The sequence below is a fragment of the Macaca nemestrina genome, chromosome 19 (assembly GCF_043159975.1).
Source record: "Macaca nemestrina isolate mMacNem1 chromosome 19, mMacNem.hap1, whole genome shotgun sequence".
Lineage (NCBI taxonomy): Eukaryota > Metazoa > Chordata > Mammalia > Primates > Cercopithecidae > Macaca > Macaca nemestrina.
The window spans coordinates 37,200,113-37,218,715 of record NC_092143.1 but is presented as its reverse complement, the minus strand read 5'-3'; the positions used below and the strand labels follow the sequence as shown (position 1 = coordinate 37,218,715).

The window sequence follows — 18,603 nt, the reverse complement described above, 5'->3', positions numbered from 1 at the left end:
ATTATTACAATACACAATTTTAACAGGCCAAATAACAAACCCACATCATTTCAATCGATATCCAACACCCATTCAGGATAAAGCATTCATAAAATGAGGGGTATAGGGAAATGTCCTCAACTTGATAAAGGGGATCTATGAAAAATCCACTGCTGCCGGGCGCGGTGGCTCAAGCCTGTAATCCCAGCATTTTGGGAGGCCGAGATGGGCGGATCACGAGGTCAGGAGATGAGACCATCCTGCCTAACACGGTGAAACCCCGTCTCTACTAAAAATACAAAAAATTAGCCGGGTTCAGTGGCTGGTGCCTGTAGTCCCAGCTACACCGGAGGCTGAGGCAGGAGAACAGCGTGAACCCGGGAGGCGGAGCTTGCAGTGAGCCAAGATTGTGCCACTGCACTCCAGCCTGGGCGACAGAGCGAGACTCCATCTCAAAAAAAAAAAAAAAAGAAAAAGAAAAAGAAAAAAGAAAAGTCCACTACTACTAACATCATACTTAATGGTGAAAAACTAAATACTTTTCTATTAAGATCAGGAATAAGACAAGGATGTCCACTCTTGTCACTGCTATTAAACATTGTCCTGGAGGTACTAACCCAGGCAGTTAGGTTAGGAAAAGAAATAAAAGTTATCCAGATTGGAAAGGAAGAAGTCAAACTCTTCATGACCTGATTTTTATATACAGAAAAAACAACAGAATTCACTAAAATAATACAACTAATAAGTCCAGTAATGCTTCAGGATACAAAATCAATATACAAAAATCAATTTTATTTCTATATACTGGGATTAAAAATTTTTTTAAAGTAATTCAGAAAACAATTCCATTTACAATAACATCGAAAAGATTAAAGCCTTGAAATAAATTTAACAAAAGTCATTGAATGGTGTTAGAGTAAAATAAAAAAAAAAAAAAGAAAAAGTTTAAGATATATACTGAAACTTATAAAACATTTTGAAAGAAATTAGAGAAGCTCAAAATAAACAGAGACATCCTATGTTCAGGTATTGGAAGACTCAATATTTTTAAAATGGCAATAATTCTCCAAATTGAACTACAGAGTCAAAGCATCTTTGTTAAAATCCCAGCTGACTTTTTTCTTGAGATGGAGTCTTGCTCTGTTGCCCAGGCTGGAGTGTCTAAAATTCATATGGAAATGCAAGGGAACCAGTATAGCCAAGACAGTCTTGAAAAAGAGAAAAGTTGGAGGACTCACACTTCTTAATTTCAAAACTTACTAAAAGGCTATAGTAATGAAGGTTGTGTGGTATTGACATAAGGATAGACATAGAGATCAATTGAATATAATTGAGCACCCAAAGGAAACTCCTAACGTATATGGTCAATTGATTTTTGACAAAGGAGCCTAAACAATGCAATGGGGAAAGAAGAATCTGCAACAAATAGTGCTGGGACAATTGGACATTTACATGCAAAGACATTGAATTGGATTCCTACCTCACACCATACAGAAAATTAACTCAAACTGATCACAACAGATCTTTATGTAAGAAATAAAACCATAGATTCCTAGGGATAAATCTTTGTGACTGTGGGTCAGACAATTAGTTCTTGAATTCAACACCAACAGAACAAATAACACAACAGAAGACTGATAAATTGAACTTCAGCAAAATTTGTAAAAATTGTGCTTCAAAGGACACCATCAAGAAAGTGAGAAGACAACCTACAGAATGGGAGAAAATAGTTGCAAATCATATATGTGATACTAAAGTCATATCCAGAATGTATAAATAATTCTTCCAACTCAACAATAAAAAACCAACCCAGTTTTTAAAAAAAGAGTTTGGATAAATATTTATCTAAAGAAGATATATGAATGGTCAATATGCATGTAATAAGAAGCTTATGGTCACAAGTCATTAAGGACATGCAAATCAAATTCACAATGAGACACCATTACATACCCAACTAGGATAGCTATAATCAAGAAGACAGATATGAAAAATGTTGCTGAAGAGGTGGAGAAATTGGAACCACTGCTGTTAGGAATATAAAATGGTGCGGCCACTCTCTAAAATGGTCTGGCAGTTCTTCAAAATATTAAACATAGAATTGCCATATGATCTAGCAATTCCAGTCCTAGATCTATAGCCAAGAGAAATAAAAATATATGTCCACACAAAAATGTGTACACAAATTTCATAACAGCATTATTTATAATACCTAAAAGATGGAAGCTAAATGTATATTAACTGATGAATAGATAAACCAAATGTGGCATATCCGTACCATAGAACATTATTCTGCAATAAAAAGAAATGACGTACTGACACAAGCTGCAACATGGATGAACCTCAAAAACATGATAAAAGATTTTGTGAAAGAAGCAAGTCACAAAAGATCACAGAGCATATGATCTCCTTTATGACATGTCCAGAATAGGCAAATATAAAAGGCAGAAACTGTCACCTAGTCACCTGGGGCTGGGGTGAATTGGATAATGGGAAGTAAATGCTAGTAGGCACAAGTTTCTTTCTGGGTGAGGAGAATGTTCTAAATGAAATTATGGTGATCCTGGTACAACTCTGTATATATACTAACAAACACAGAATTGTACACTTAAAGTAGGTGAAATTTAGGGTACATAAATTATCTCAATAAAATTGTTAAAAGTGAATTAGTTCCACAAGTTCTTTTTTCTGAATTAGAGAATGACACTAGATTTATTTCTCATCTAATCTATTGCATAAAAACAATTACAACAAAAATTCTTAATGTCTCTAGAGTAGGTAGAAAACCTATATTTTATCTAAATAACTTGCTCTAACCTGCAAACCAAAATAAGATGATTCAGTAATTTATAAACTAGTCATCAGTAATTATTTTGTTATCATATCTCTTAATTATCAATTTGTATTTATTCATTATAAATGTATTTCCCAATTTCCTGCTCTGCCCACACCCAGTATTAATTATAAACCAGCTGATGTTAATGGTGGAGTTATTGATGATACTGATGTTACTGATTTTTTATTTGTGAAATAGAGAACTGTGTGAAATGACCTAATATAAACCCCAAATTCTATTTTTAAAATAGTGCTACAATATTCATCATTGAACAACATAACTTTTTGTCCCTTAAGTTTTTCATAAAATGGAATGGCAGCAGAGTTTGAACAACACTTTCCAAATTATTATATTAATAATATCTGAATTATTTTTGTAGTTAAGAAAAATTTTAACTTTGGGAAGATACTGAACCAGGTTTAAGAAGATATTAAACTGGGGGGGTTTTCATTGTTCCTCCAAATATATCTACACATTATGTAGAACAGGATGAATCCTGAGCTGTTAGAACTCTTTATTTTGGTCACAGCAACTTTATTAATTACATTTGTTACTTTAAAAAGTGTTTAACCTGTGATATGGTTTGGTTCTGTATCCCCACCCAAATCTCATCTTGAATTGTAGCTCTCATAATTCCCATGTGTTGTAGGGAGACCTGGTGGAAGATAATTGAATCACGGAGGCGGTTTCCCCCATACTGTTCTTGTGGTAGTGAATAAGTCTCATGAGAGCTGATGTTTTTTATAAAGGGTTTCCCCTTTCACTTGTCTCTCAATCCTCTCTTGTCTGCTGCCATGTAAGACATGACTTTCACCTTCTCCCATGATTATGAGACCTCCCCAACTACATGGAACTGTGAGTCCATTAGACCTCTTTCTTTGGTAAACTGCCCAGTCTTGGGTATGTCTTTATCAGTAGTGTGAAAATGAACTAATACAACCTGTTTAAACCTGAATGCTTTAATTTATAAAACTTACAAACTGTCTCACACATCTGCCTCAGAAGGTAGAATAGAGGATTAAATGTAGTGGTGGTAATGATGGTGGTAATAAGTAGTAATGATGGAGGAGAAAGTAGTACGCTAAACAAGCATGAAATGCATAAAGGCAGAAAACGTACATTCTGCTAGAATCCATCTCTGGAAACTCTGCCTTCATTATTCCACAGATACATCTGACAGTTTTGATGAGGTCAGAGAGAATTATGATTAAGAAAGTACAGCCTCTGAGGTAAAGTCTTGGTGTCTAAGTTTTTGTCTCACTAACACTAGCTAGGTGACTTGGAGATAGTAACTTACACAGGCCCTTATTCATTTGTAAAATGGGGAAAATAACAGTGCTTACATTGTGGGAAATATGAGAAATACATTTAGAAAATGAAAGAAAAGTATTTAGCATAGTGCCTGACATATAGTAAGACATTACTGTTCACTGCTTCTAACACTGAGAGAAATGTGTAGACCCGTGTGCTGGTAGGTCTATATTTCATCCCTTAAGAGCAGAAAGGAATGAAATTCCAACCAAAGAACTGCCCCTCTTTCAGGCAAATGCTTAAAGGTAACCACAAAAGGCCCTTTATGAGTGGCAAATTATTAAGAAAAGGCATAAGTGTTGAAAAATTATCTTGAGGTTTTTTTGTACTGCAGTTATAAAATATATAACTTTCCATTTGGTAGCCAGTATAATATAACTAAAGTCCATAAATTCATTCAATAAATATTTATTGAGTGTCTTAGTGAGAGACACTGTTCTAGTGCTAGGGATACTGCAGTGAACACAAGTGATTTATCTCTAGTCTGGTGACTATTAAAGTTAGTATCCTCATCAAGTTTGTATTCTAATAAGAGAGACATATAATACATAAGAAAACAAAGAAAATAAATTTCATATAGTGAAAAGTGCTATGAAGAAGATAATAGCAGAACAGTGTAGTTAATAGAGGTTGAGTGTGTGTCTATTTGGAAACTTTGGCCATGTGGCTAGGGTCATTCTGAAGAGGAGACAATGAAACTGAAATCTTGAAAATAAACATGACATTAGCCTTGGAAACATTTTGGGGAATAGATTGCCAGGCAAGAGAAGAGCAACTAAAAAGGCTCTGAGATGGGTTTAAGTTCAGTGCATTCAAACAACAGAAGTTCATTGTGGCTGTAACACAGGGACAATGAAGAGAAGTGGTCAGAAATGAGGTCAGAGAGGTTAGCAGGGCCCAGATAGTTACCTGCAGGTCATGATAAAATCTTTGGACTTATTTCAATAGGTTTTGGGGAAACAGGTGGTTTTTGGCTACATGGATAAATTATTTGGTGGTAATTTCTTGAGATTTTGGTGCACCCATCACCTGAGCAGTGTACACGGTACCCAGTGTGTAGTCTTTTATCCATCATCCTCCTCTCACCCTTTCCCTGGAGTCCCCAAAGTCCATTATATCATTCTTATGCCTTTGTGTTATCATAGCTTAGCTTTCATTTATAGGTGGGAAAATATGATGTTTGGTTTTCCATTCCTGAGTTACTTCACTTAGAATAATGGTCTCCAACTCCATTCAGGTTGCTCTGAATGTCATTATTTTGTTACTTTTTATAACTGAGTAGTGTTCCATGGTTTATATATACCACATTTTCTTTATCCACTAATTGGTTCCATATAATTGCAATTGCAAATTGTGCTGCTATAAGCATGTGTGTGCATGTGTCTTTTTCATATAATGAGTTCTTTTCCTCTGCATACATACCCAGTAGTGGGGTTGCTGGATCAAATGGTAGTTCTACTCTTAGTTCTTCAAGGAATCTCCATACCGTTTTCTGTAGTGGTTGTACTAATTTACATTCCCACCAGCAGTGTAAAAGTGTTCCCTTTTCACATCCATGCCAAAATGTATTATTTTTTGATTTTTAAATTATGGCCATTCTTGCAGGGGTAAGATGATATCTCATTGTGGTTTTAATTTTCACTCCCTTGGTAATTAGTGACATTGAGCATTTTTTAAAAATATATGTTTGTTGGCCATTTGTATATCTTCTTTTGAGAATTGTCTATTCATGTCCTTTGACTACGTTTTGATGGGATTATTTGTTTCTTACTTGCTGATTTGTTTGAGTTCTTATAGATTCTGGATATTAGTCTTTTGTTGGATGTATAGTTTGTGAATATTTTCCCCCATTCTGTGGTTTATCTGTTTACTCTGCTGATTATTTCTTTTGCTATGCAGAAGGCTTTTAGTTTAATTAGGTCCCATATATTTATTTTTGGTTTTGTTGCATTTGCTTTTGAGTTCTTGGTGATGAACTTTTTGCCTAAGCCAATGTCTAGAAGAGTTTTTCCAGTATTATTTTCTAGAGTTTTCATGGTTTCAGGTCTTAAATTTAAGTCTTTGATCCATCTTGAGTACATTTTTGTAAATGATAAGGGATGAAGATCCAGTTTCATTCTTCTACATGTAACTTGCCAATTATCCCAGCACCATTTGTTGAATAGGGTGTTCTTTCCCCACTTTATGTTTTTGTTTGCTTTGTTGTGGATCAGTTGGCTGTGAGTATTTGGCTTTATTTCTGTGTTCTCTATTCTGTTCCATTGGTCTATGTGCCTGTTTTTATACTAGTCCCATGGTATTTGGCAACTAGAGCCTTGTAGAATAGTTTGAAGTTGCTTAATGTGGTGCCTCCAGATTTATTCTTTTTGCTAAGTTTTGCTTTGGCTATGTGGATTCTTTTTTGGTTCCATACGAATTTTAGGATTTTTTTTTCTAGTTCTATGAAGAATGATGATGAGACTTTGTTGGGAATTGCATTGAATCTGTGGACTGCTTTTGGCAGTAGGGTCATTTTCACAATACTGATTCTACTCATCCATGAGCATGGGATGTGTTTCCATTTGTTTGTGTAGTCAGTGATTTCTTTCAGCAGTGTTCTGCAGTTTTCCTTGTAGAGATCTCCCACCCTCCTTGGTTAGATATATTTTTAAGTATTTCTTTTTTTGCAGTGACTGAAAAAGGGGTTGAATTCTTTATTTCATTCTCAGTTTGGTCATTGTTGCTGCATAGCAGTGCTACTGATTTGTGTATACTGACTTTGTATCCAGCAACTTTATTCAATTATGAGATCTAGGACCTTTTTGGATGAGTCATTAGGGTTTTATAGGTGTACAATCATATCATTGATCAACAGTGACAGTCTGTCTTCCTCTTTACCCATTTGCATGATTGCTCTGGCTAGGACTTCCAGTACTATGTTGAATAGAAGTGGTGAAAATGGGCATCCTTTTCTGTTCCAGTTTACAGGAGGAATGCTTTCAACTTTTCCCTGTTCAGTATAATGTTGACTGTGGGTTTATTATAGATGGCTTTTATTACTTTGAGGAAAGTTCCTTCTATGACTATTTTGTTGAAGATTTTAATCATAAAGGGATGCTGAATTTTGTCCAGTGCTTTTTCTGCATCTATTGAGATGATCAAAATTTTTGTTTTAATTTTGCTTATGTGATGTATCACATTTATTGACTTGGGTATGTTAAACCATCCCCGCATCCTGGGTATGAAACACATTCGATCATGGTATATATCATCTTTTTGATATACTGTTGGATTTGGCTAGCTAGTATTTTCTTGAGGATTTTTGCATTTGTGTTAATCAGGAATATTGGTCTTTTTTTAAATGTCTTTTCCTGGTTTTGTTATTAGGGTGATACTGGCCTCATGGAATGAAGGGAGGATTCCTTCTTCTCTATCTTTTGGAATAGTTTCAGTAAGATCATACCAATTTTCTTTGAATGTCTGATAAAATTCAGCTGTGAATCCATCTCATTCTGGACTTTTTTGTTGGCAATTAAAAAAATATTGTTTCAATCTTGCTACTTGTTATTGTTTTTTTTTTCTTTCAGATTTTCTATTTCTTCCTGATTTAATCTAGGATGGTTGTATTTTTTCCCAGAATTTATTGATCTCCTCTATTTTCTAGCTTGTGCCTGTAAAGGCACTCACAGGAGCCCTGAATGATCTTTTTGTATTTCTGTAGTATCGGCTGTAATATCTCCCATTTCATTTCTAATTGAGCTTATTTGGATCTTCTCTCTTCTTTTCTTGGTTAATCTTACCAATGGTCTGTCAATTTTTTCTTTTCAAAGAACTAGCTTTTTGTTTCATTTATCTTTTGTAATTTTTTTTGTCCCAATTTCATTGACTTTTGCTTTGATTTTTGTCATTTTTTTCTTCTGTTGTGTTTGGGTTTGGCTTATTCATGTTTCTCTAGTTCCTTGAGGTGTGAGCTTAGAGCGTCTATTTGTGCTCTTTCAGGCTTTCTAATGTAGGCATTTAATGCTATATACTTTCCTCTTAGCATCACCCAGAGGTTTTGATAAGTTGTGTCACTATTATTGTTCAGTTCAAATAATTTTAAAATTTCCATCTTGATTTCATTGGTGACTCAAAGATCGTTCAAGAGCAGATTATTTAATTTCTATGTATTTGCACAGTTTTAGGGTTCCTTTTGGAATTTCCAGTTTTATACCACTATGGTGTGAGAGGATATTTGATGTAATTTTGATTTTCTTAAATTTATTGACACTTGTTTTATGACCTATCATATGGTCTTAGAGAATGTTCCATGTGCTGATGAAAAGAACACATATTCTGCAGTTGTTGGGTAGAATTTTCTGTAAATAAGGCCGGGCGTGGTGGCTCACGCCTGTAATCACAGCACTTTGGGAGGCCGAGGCGGGTGGATCACAAGGTCAGGAGATCGAGACCATCCTGGCTAAAATGGTGAAACCCCGTCTCTACTAAAAATACAAAAAAAATTAGCCGAGCGCGGTGGCGGGCGCCTGTAGTCCCAGCTACTCAGGAGGCTGAGGCAGGAGAATGGCAGGAACCCGGGAGGCAGAGCTTGCAGTGAGCTGAGATCACGCCACTGCACTCCAGCCTGGGGGACAGAGCAAGACTCCGTCTCAAAAAAAAAAAAAAAAAAAAAAGAATTTTCTGTAAATATCTGTTAGGTCCATTTGTTATATGCTACTAGTTTAAGCCCATTGTCTCCTTGTTGACTTTCTGTCTTGATGACCTACCTAGTGCTATCAGTGGAGTATTGAAATCTCCCACTGTTATTGTGCTGCTGTCTATCTTGTATCTTAGGTCTAGTAGTAATTGTCTTATAAATGTGGGAGTTCCAGTGTTAGGTGTGTATATATTTAGGATTGTGATATTTTCCTATTAGACTAATCCTTTTATTATTATACAATGTCCCTCTTTGTATCTTAAAGCTGTTTTTGCTTTAAAGTCTGTTTTTTTCTGATATAAGAATAGCTATTCCTGCTGCTTTTGGTTTTCATTTGCATGGAATATCTTTTTCCACCCCTTTACCTTAATTTTATGTGAGACCTTATGTGTTAGGTCTCTTGAAGACAGCAGATACTTGGTTGATAAATTTTTGTCCTTTCTGAATTCTGTATTTTTTCAGTGAAGCATTTGAGACATTTACATTCAATGTTAGTACTGAGATGTGAGGTAATGTTCTATTCATCATGCTAGTTATTGTTTTAATACCTTTTTTGGTGTGTGTGTATGTTATTGTTTTATAGGCCCTGTGAGATTTATGCTTTAAGGAAGTCCTATTTTGGTGTATTTCAAGGTTTTGTTTCAAGATTTAGAACTCCTTGTAGCATTTCTTGTAGTGCTGGCTTGGTAGTGGCAAATTCTCTCAGCATTTGTTTGTCTGAAAAAGACTTCAGCTCTCCTTCATTTATGAAGCTAACTTTTGCTGAATACAAAATTCTTGGCTGACAATTATTTTGTTTCAGGAGGCTAAAGATGGGACAACACTTCCTTCTGGCTTGGAAGGTTTCTGCTGAAATATCTGCTGTTAATCTGATAGGTTTTCCTTTATAGGTTATCTGATGCTTTTGTCTCACAGCTCTTAAGATTTTTTCCTTCATTTTGACTTTAGATAACCTAATGACTATGTGCTTAGGTGAGGATCTTTTTGCAATGAATTTTCCAGGTGTTCTTTGAGCTTCTCATATTTAGATGTATAGATCTCTAGCAAGGCCAGGGAAGTTTTTCTCAATTATTCCCTCAAATAAGTTTTGCAAACTTTTAGATTTCTCTTCTTCCTCAGGAACACCAATTATTCTTAGGTTTGGCCATTTAACATAATTCCAAATACCTTGGAGGCTTTGTCCATTTTTTTTGTTTTTTGTTTCTTTCAGACAAGGTCTCACTCTGTCACCCAGGCTGGAGTGCAGTGGTGTGATCTTGGTTCACTGCAACCTCCACCTTCCAAGCTCAAGTGATCCTCCCATCTCAGCTTCTCAAGCAGCTGGGAGCACAGGCATCCACTACCATGCCCAGCTAATATTCTGTATTTTTACTAGAGATAGGTTTTGCCATGTTGCCCAGACTGGTCTCAAACTCCTGAGTTCAGGTGATCCACCCACCTCAGCCTCCCAAAATGCTGGGATTATGGGTGTGAGCCACTGTGCCTGGTCCCAGCTTTTAAAAATTCTTTTTTTCTGTGTCTTTGTCTGATTGGGTTGATTTGAAAGGCTTGTCTTTGAGTTCTGAAGTTCTTTCTTCTACTTGTTCTAGTCTGTTGTTGAAACTTTCCAGTACATTTTGTATTTCTCTGTGTCTTTCATTTCCAGAAGTTGTGATTTTTTTTATGATATCTATTTCTCTGGAGATTTTTTCATCCATTTCCTGTATTTTTGAAAAAAATTCTTTAAGTTGCTTTTCATCTTTCTCTGGTATCTCCTTGAGTAGCTTAATAATCAACCTTCTGAATTCTTTATATGGCAACCCACAGATTTCTTCTTGGGTTGGATCCATTGCTAGAGAACTGGTATGATCTTTTGGAGGTGTTATAGAACCCTGTTTTGTCAGATTACCAGAATTACTTTTTTTGTTTCTTCTTATTTGGGTCTACTATTTCAGTGGAATGCTCTGGAACTTAAAAGCCTGTTGTTCAGATTGTCTAGTCCCAAGAGGTGATCCCTTGATATGGTGATCTCCCCCTTACCCTAGGGATGGGGCTTCCTGAGAGCCAGATTGAAGTGATTGTTATTGCTTTTCTTGGTCTAGCCACCCAGCAGGGCTACAAGGCTCTGGGCTGTGGCTGGGGAATGTCTGTTAAGAGGCCTGTAATGTGATCAGTCTTCAGGTCTGCAGCCATAGATACCACATCTGCTCTGGTGGAAGTGGCAGGGAAGTAAAGTAGACTTTGTGAGAGTCCTTGGTTGTAGATATGTTTCGGGTGCTGGCTTTCTCAAATGCTGGTTATGGTGCAGTGAAGTTGTCATGTGGACGCACTCAGGACCTCTGGTTAGACAGGATGTTCCAGGAACATCCTGGAAGTAGCTCTTGTCTTCCCCTAGGATAAGGGTTATACTGTCATGAGTTGCTGTAATGGCCTTAGTTGGCCCCCAGCCAGGAGGTGGTGCTTTCAAGAGAGCACCAGTAGTAGGGGGATCTAAGCTTGCCCCAAGTTGGCCAGGGTAGGTATTTTGGTTTCTCAGGCAATGGGCAGGGCCATAAAGCTCTCAAGAGTTTCTGTCTTTTGTGTTCGATTACTAGGGGGGAGGAATACCATAAGGTGGGGTCAGGATTAGGCAGATCTGGCCTCAGACTCTCCTTGGGAAGGGCTTGCTGTGGCCACTGTGGGGAATAGGGGGGTGGTCCTCAGCCAATGGGGTTATGTTATAGAGGCAACTGTGGCTGCCTTCTGCTGTGTCATATAGTTTGGCAGAGAAATAAGTGATAGCAGGTAGGAAGGGTCTCACCCAGCTCCCACGCAGTTGGTGAGGCCGGTCTTGCTCCCATAGTGCCCTACTCGGACTTTGCCCCAGGTCATGAGCTTCCCTGCTAAGAAGGTAAGCAAGGTTTTTGGAACTTGCCCCTCCCTGCCTGCCCACTCCGTTGGTGGTGACTCCCACACTTGTATCTGTAGCAGTTCCCATTTGCAGCACTCCGGGCGGCCCCAACCCCACTGATTCTGCTCAAGAAAATTTTTGCCTCATCAAAATTATTCCTAATTTCAGTTGGGAGTTTCTTTCACCCTGTGACCCCTCCCTAATTCCACTGGCTTCCTTCTCTGAGGGCCCCTGTGACATATAGTCATGGATGGCTTCCCTGGGCTCAAGCTGGACACTGAGAGTGCCTGCAAAGCACTTCCTGCCACTGCTTTTGCTTTTATATTTCACTCAGCTTCTTAAATACATTTCATCTCTAGGTATGGTTATATCCCTCTCCCATGATCTGGATTTTCAGATTCCCCAGTGGGGATGTGTGTTTGGAGGCAGGTTTTCCCCCTCCCACACTTTGGGAACTCACAGTTTTTCACCTGTCTCATGGAATTTGCAGCGGTGTGCTGCTTCTTTCAAAGGTCTGTGTATTCCTTTGGTTTTCTTGGTATGTTCCTGCAGTAGTTCTTGGAGCACAAGTTCATGGTGTGAGACCCCACAGGCTGTTCTGTATGTCCAAGTGGGAGCTGCATATTGGCCCTGCCTCCTATCTCCCATCTTATCCCAAAGTCTCAGTTTGCAGAATTCTTCTGGACTTTTAGATACAATGGGATACCTTTAGAAGATTTTAGGCAGCAAAGTGACACAATCTGAATGATAATTTTAAAAATATACTTTGGCCATTGTGTGAAGAGTGGGATGTAGTTGAATAAGAGTAGACACAAGGAGATTAGGAGGTTACTAAAATAATCCATTGAGAGATGATGGCAGCTTGCACTAGGATGGCAACAGAATAATAACGAAAATTAACCTCCTTTTCTCTGTACATATTTGGTCACTTAAAGCCTCTATCAGAATCCAAATCTGAGGTCAATCATCCTTTCTGCTGGCCAACGCTTTATAAGCACCTTCTTGGTTAAAAAAAAAAATTGGAAAAATTGGAAAAATTTGAATTGAAGTTAAACAAATTTTTTACTTCAGGACTTCTCTGAACCTTAGAGTGAATCTTTCCTGGCATGGTGGCCTACACCTGTAATCCCAGCACTTTGGGAGGATGGAATGGGAGGAGTGCTTGAGCTCAGGAGCTGAAGGTCAGCTTAGGCAATACAGTGAGACTTTATCTCTACTAAAAAAAATAATAATAATTATCCAGGTGTGGTGGTGCACACCTGTAGTCCCAGCTACTTGGGAGGCTGAGGTGAGAGATAGAGGCTGCAGTGAGCTACGATGGCACCACTGTACTCCAGCTTGGGTGACAGAGCAAGACCCTATTTCAAAAAAAGAAAATAGAAAAATAAAAAGATAATATAGTATGAAGTGTTTTAGAAACTTATTTGACAGCGCAACCCACTTTTTTTCCAAAAGGCATTTTAAGGTATTACATTTCTCTCAGATGCTAGTTTGGCAGACTGCACTGGACCTACCATATATCTCCAAAGTGTATAGTGTTTATATTTAGTTGCCCATTCTAAATTCATATGCACATATTTCTTGTTTCCTTTTTATTCCTGACTTTTAAAATAAAGCCATGAAGCTTTGTTGGAAGCACCAAAAAATTTTAAGGTTCCCTATCTTTGCTCCCTATTTGATAAAAATCTCACTTTCTTTTCACTTCTGGTTGGGGAAGGTAAACTTCAAATGAGCTAACATATTCTGCTTGATTTATTTTACAAGAACCTAAATACTTGCCATAGCTGATTTTGAAAAAAATGCATATTGACAAATATAAACTACTTTCATTATACTCTCCTTATGTACATAAAAATGTACAAAATTAGGCTAGGCAGTGAGTCATGCTGGAGAAAATATGCATGTAAAATGGAGCTTCATGTACTTTTAAAATCAATGTTAAATTTAAAGCTGTTTGATACTTAATAGACTATAGCTCAACTATAAAACAGAATCAAAAGACAGTTTTCCAAAAACCATTGTGCAGTAGGCAGCCTCTAAAGTGATCCCCAATAAACCCCACCTCCTGGTACTGACATTCTGTGTAATCTCCTCCCTTTGTGTCAGGGCTGGATCTAGTGATTCACTTGTAATTTAAGGAATATTGCAAAAGTGATGGATGTCACTTATGCAATTAGGCTGCAGAAAGACATTGGCTTCTGCCTTATTTGCTCTTTCTTGCTGTCTCCTAGCCCCCTCATTGTGAGGGAAGTAAACTGCTATGTTTTGAATAGCCCTATGGAGAGGCTATATGCCAAGGAACTAAGGAAGTTTCCAGCCAAGAGCCATCAAGGAACTGACGACCTTAGTCCAACAAGCCCGTGAGGGACTGAATCTTGCCAACAACAATGTGAGTGAGTTTGGAGCATAGCCTCCTTCAATCGAGTCTTCAGATGAGACCTAAGCCCAGTTGACACCTTGATTACAGCCTTGTGGATTCCTTGAGGCAGAGGCACCTAGCAAAGCTGTTCCTGGATTCCTGATCCAGAGAAGCCATAAGATAATAAATGTTTAAGTAGCTAAGTTATGGGATAATTTGTTGTGCACCAATAAATACCTAGTACACAGTGCATATAAATTTCACTCAAACTGTGAGTGCAAAAAGTACCAACTGTTTAGTTTTGCATGTAAGAGTAAAATACCTCTGATGAAAATTTCCAATAAAGCTTTAGAACAGCTTAACAGAACCTATTCTTTGGCTCTAGGCATTTGTATAGCACCCTGTATATAAATACTCAATAATTACTTGTAGACTAAATAATAACTTCCAAGCTTTTAAAAAATGCCAAGGTTGCTGTCTGCACTGGTCTGATCTGTAAGATACCAAAAAGCCATATTATCCAAAAGTTAATTCCCCTAGTGTACCTAGGCTTGACCATACCCACTCCTCCCTCAGTTTATTTTTGAAAGTGCCTCTATTGGAATCATTATTTCGATAAGGTAGGGATTATTTTCCTGATAATTGTTAAAGTGAGTGGGAGAAAGCATATCAGCTTTGTCCAATGGTAAAAAATTGAGTTGAAATATAATATAGGTAAATTTTAGTGAAATTTAAAAAAACCAAGAAACATAAAATGAGGTAGTTGAAAGAAGGAGTGGACACCAAAAGGAAGGGAAATGAATAAAATTTATGATGATCTGATGGCCCTGATGTACTATCATGAGCAATAAATGAACTCTGAAAGATTAAGCTAAAAAAAGTAAACAGACTTTCCCTTAGGGTACTTGTATTTGAAATAATTTGATCCTTAAAAGTATATTTAAAAGAAGCACACAGAAAAAAATGCATATTTAAAATGAGGAAGTAGGCCGGGCACAGTGGCCCACACCTGTAATCCCAGCACTTTGGGAAGCGAAGACAGGCAGATCCCTTGAGCTTAGGAGTTCGAGACCAGCCTGGGCAACCCCATCTCTACAAAAACATATAAAAATTAGTTGGGCGTGGTGGTGTGCACCTGTAGTCCCAGCTATTCAGGAGGCCGAGGTGGAAGGACTGCTTGAGCCCAGGAGACAGAGATAGCAGTGAGCCGAGATTATGCCACTGCACTCCAGTCTAGTGACAGCCAGACCCTGTCTCAAAAAAATAAAATAAAATGAAGAAATAAACTTTACTTGTTAATGGTTCATTTAATGGACATATGAAGGGTTTAAAATTCCATAAAATATTACTGTTAGCAAGAAAATACCAATCTGCTCTTATAGTAATTATTTCTTGAAGTGAAAATTTCCTATTTTAGTGAATTAGTAATTATAAGAGATTTTTTATCTGATTGTGATCAGATTCGAAAATAGAAGATTAGATGGTATCTAACTGCTATATTAATATCACATTTCAGCCTAGTGACAATAATTTCTATTTATTACTATAAAATAATTTATTATAGCTAATGAAGCAGCACTGAAATTCCAGATATATCAATGGCATTGAATTTAAAACAGTACTTGCAAATAGAAGATTGTACTCACAGGTTTCCATGGAATTTTCTAGAAGCCTTACTGGAAACAGTTATCTTTTTCTCAAAGGGGAATAAAAATCCACAAATAATTAGCTGTCAAATGCAGGAAAAATGAAAATGAAAAACAAAAGTAAAAAAACGTTTTTTCTGGTTGGTAAAAGAAAAAAAAAAAAAAAAAAATATATATATATATATTTCAGAGACAGGGTCTCACTATGTTGCCCAGTCTGTAGTGGCTATTCACAGGCACAATCATAGTGCATGACAGCCTCAAACTCCTGTGCTCAAGCAGTCCTCCTATCTCAGCCTCCTGAGTAGTTGGTACTATAGGTGCACACCACTGCACCTGGCACAGAAAATACTTTTTTTAAAAAAATCTTTACAATGAATTGTTTCTTACTTAAAAACAAACTCTTGAAACATATTTTAACTTATTTTCTTACTGAAATTTTAACCACTTTCCAGCCTGATGTATCTTGAGTATAACCTAAAACTTCTTGGACAGTTTTTTGGGCAATTGCCTTGTAGTCCATCTGTCTGCAAAGTTTTAAAAACAAACAACTGGTAAGAATATAATCATATAAAAACTTAAGAAGTGCTATCTTACATTTTAATATTATTTCTATAGTGCCTATCACATAGAAATGAACACAATTACTTGATGAATGCATGTATGCATGAACCCCTCTCTGCTTACAGTCTTTCAAACAAGAAACTGTGGCATAGTAGAAAAATCTAGACTTTGGAATCAGAAACCTGGGTCATATCTTGTCTCTGCCACCTATTAATTCTGTGAAGCATGTTACTTAGTATTTCTGTTTTTCCATTTTTCTCAAGGTATAAAATCAGGATAATATCTGTCTTGTAGAATTAGTGTGAGGATTAAATGAGATGATATGCTTAAGGTTCTATCCAGTGCCTGGCATATTATAGACATTCAAAAAATAATTTTAATTTCTAACAGTTTAATCATGCGTCCTTTCTCTTCTGAAGCATCATGAGCTGTTGGTTATGTGTTCTTGAGGATTAATCTTTTTAAAGTGAGTAGCAGTGGCACTACATGATCTTGCCCCTGGCTTCCTCTTCAAATATACCTCCTACCGGGCTTCTTCTTGTTCACTTAGCTCCAATCATTTGATCTCCTGGCTGTTCCTCAAATACAATCAAGCAATTTCTGACTTCAGGTTCTTTGTACTTGCTGTTCTTTCTGCTTGTCACTTTCTTCTGCAATGTGTTCATATAACTCTTTCATAGATATCTTTGCTTAAATGTCACCTCCTCAGATAGGATCAAGTTTAAATCAACTGAATTCAAATGTACTAAACCCTACTTGAAGTTAGAAACTGCAATGGACTGAACGTTTATGTCTCCCTAAAATTCATATGTTGAAATCCTAACTCCCAGGGTGATATTAGGAGATGATTAGGTCATGAGGGCAAAGCCCTTATGAATGGGATTAGTGCCCTCACAAAAGAAACCCCAGGGAGCTCACTGGCCCCTTCTGCCATGTGAGGACACTGCCAGAAGTGGTAGCAGTCTGCAACAAGAAGAGGGCCCTCATCAGAACCTAACCACTCTGGCACCCAGATTTCAGACTTCCACGATCCAGAACGCTGAGAATTAAATTTATTGTTTACAAGTCATTCAGTCTTTGGTAATTTCTTATGGCAGCCCAAAAGGACTGAGACAGGCACCATGGTAGGTGTAGCAACAACAATTGAGTAAGATACTAGATACTATTTCTGCTGTGAATGAGTTCAGGAAGCTGCAGTCTCACTGGTCGTTTGGTTCATCATCCAGCTTTCAGTTAAGGGGAAGCTGGCCGGTAAGTTGAAAGCAGAACTGGATTCAAATCCTGACTTTGTCACTTAGCACCAGCTATATTATTTTGGGTAAATTGCTTAATCTTTGAACTTCAATTTCCACATCTATAGAATGGGGATAATAATATCTATCTCACTGAATCATTATGAGAATTAATATATGTAAAAATGCTTGAAACAGTGTGGAGCCCTTTACTAGGTTATCAAAATGGTTAGTTTCTCTTTAAAAAATGGACACATGTAAATCCATCATTTAAAAAAGTCTCCAAAGATCTGCCTCCTTAAGCACTTAAATAAACCTTCTTAAAGTTTAATTATTAGAACATTTCTTCCTTAGCTCTCACCTAAAACTCTTTAGGTTGGACATAAATCTATTTTCTCTTATTTAATTCTCCAGCAAGGCACAACAAGTAGTTGATAGCCTCTATATTTGAAAAGTTTTAGTAAACCATTATTATAACCTCCTTTTTCCTAGCAGAGTCCTGGTTTCTTTACCTTTCCTCACAGATTTAATTCAGAATTTTAGTAACCACTGGGGCTCCTCTCCAAATCCCTGTGGAAATCTCCATATTTCTTAACCTGCGAGGAAACAAAGCAGAAGTAGAAATATTTAGATCCATGAATTAGGTAATATATTTGATAATTTCCTTTGTATTTTCTCAATGCCCTTTGTCTATACTTTGTCTTCACTAGGAAACATTTGCTATATATGCGCCCCAAGATGAAAGAAAAAGTTAGTACAAAAAACTTTAAAAGATAAAACTTAGAATCTTTAAGAAACTTTTTTTTTTTTTTTTTTTTTTTTTGAGACGAAGTCTCGCTCTGTGGCCCAGGCTGGAGTGCAGTGGCGCCATCTCGGTTCACTGCAAGCCCCGCCTCCCAGTTTTACGCCATTCTCCTGCCTCAGGCTCCCCAACAGCTGGGACTATAGGCGCCCGCCACCACGCCCGGCTAATATTTTCTATTTTTTAGTAGAGACGGGGTTTCACCGTGTTAGCCAGGATGGTCTCGATCTCCTGACCTCGTGATCCACCCGCTTCGGCCTCCCAAAGTGCTGGGATTACAGGCCTGAGCCACCGGCCGCGGCCAAGAAACCGTTTTAAAGAAACTCAGTTTAA

General features: G+C 37.3%; 1 protein-coding gene across 15 annotated transcripts in view; it reads right to left on the bottom strand.

Annotated features, from left to right (window-relative positions):
• LOC105489431 (StAR related lipid transfer domain containing 6) overlaps window positions 1-18,603 on the bottom strand; it is a 38,310-nt gene that overhangs the window by 18,463 nt on the left and 1,244 nt on the right. For 6 of the 15 annotated variants that reach the window (XM_071085294.1, XM_071085297.1, XM_071085296.1 and 3 more), the window contains 4 exons: window positions 17,981-18,064; window positions 16,106-16,199; window positions 15,877-16,008; window positions 15,673-15,755 (listed from right to left, as the gene is read on the bottom strand). In XM_071085294.1, the coding sequence (XP_070941395.1) occupies window positions 15,673-15,755; window positions 15,877-16,008; window positions 16,106-16,195 (305 nt within the window). In that variant the 5' untranslated portion in view covers window positions 16,196-16,199; window positions 17,981-18,064. The remainder of the gene's footprint in view (window positions 1-15,672; window positions 15,756-15,876; window positions 16,009-16,105; window positions 16,200-17,980; window positions 18,065-18,603) is intronic. The other 9 variants (XM_071085301.1, XM_011754276.3, XM_071085306.1 and 6 more) reach the window with 7 other exon arrangements.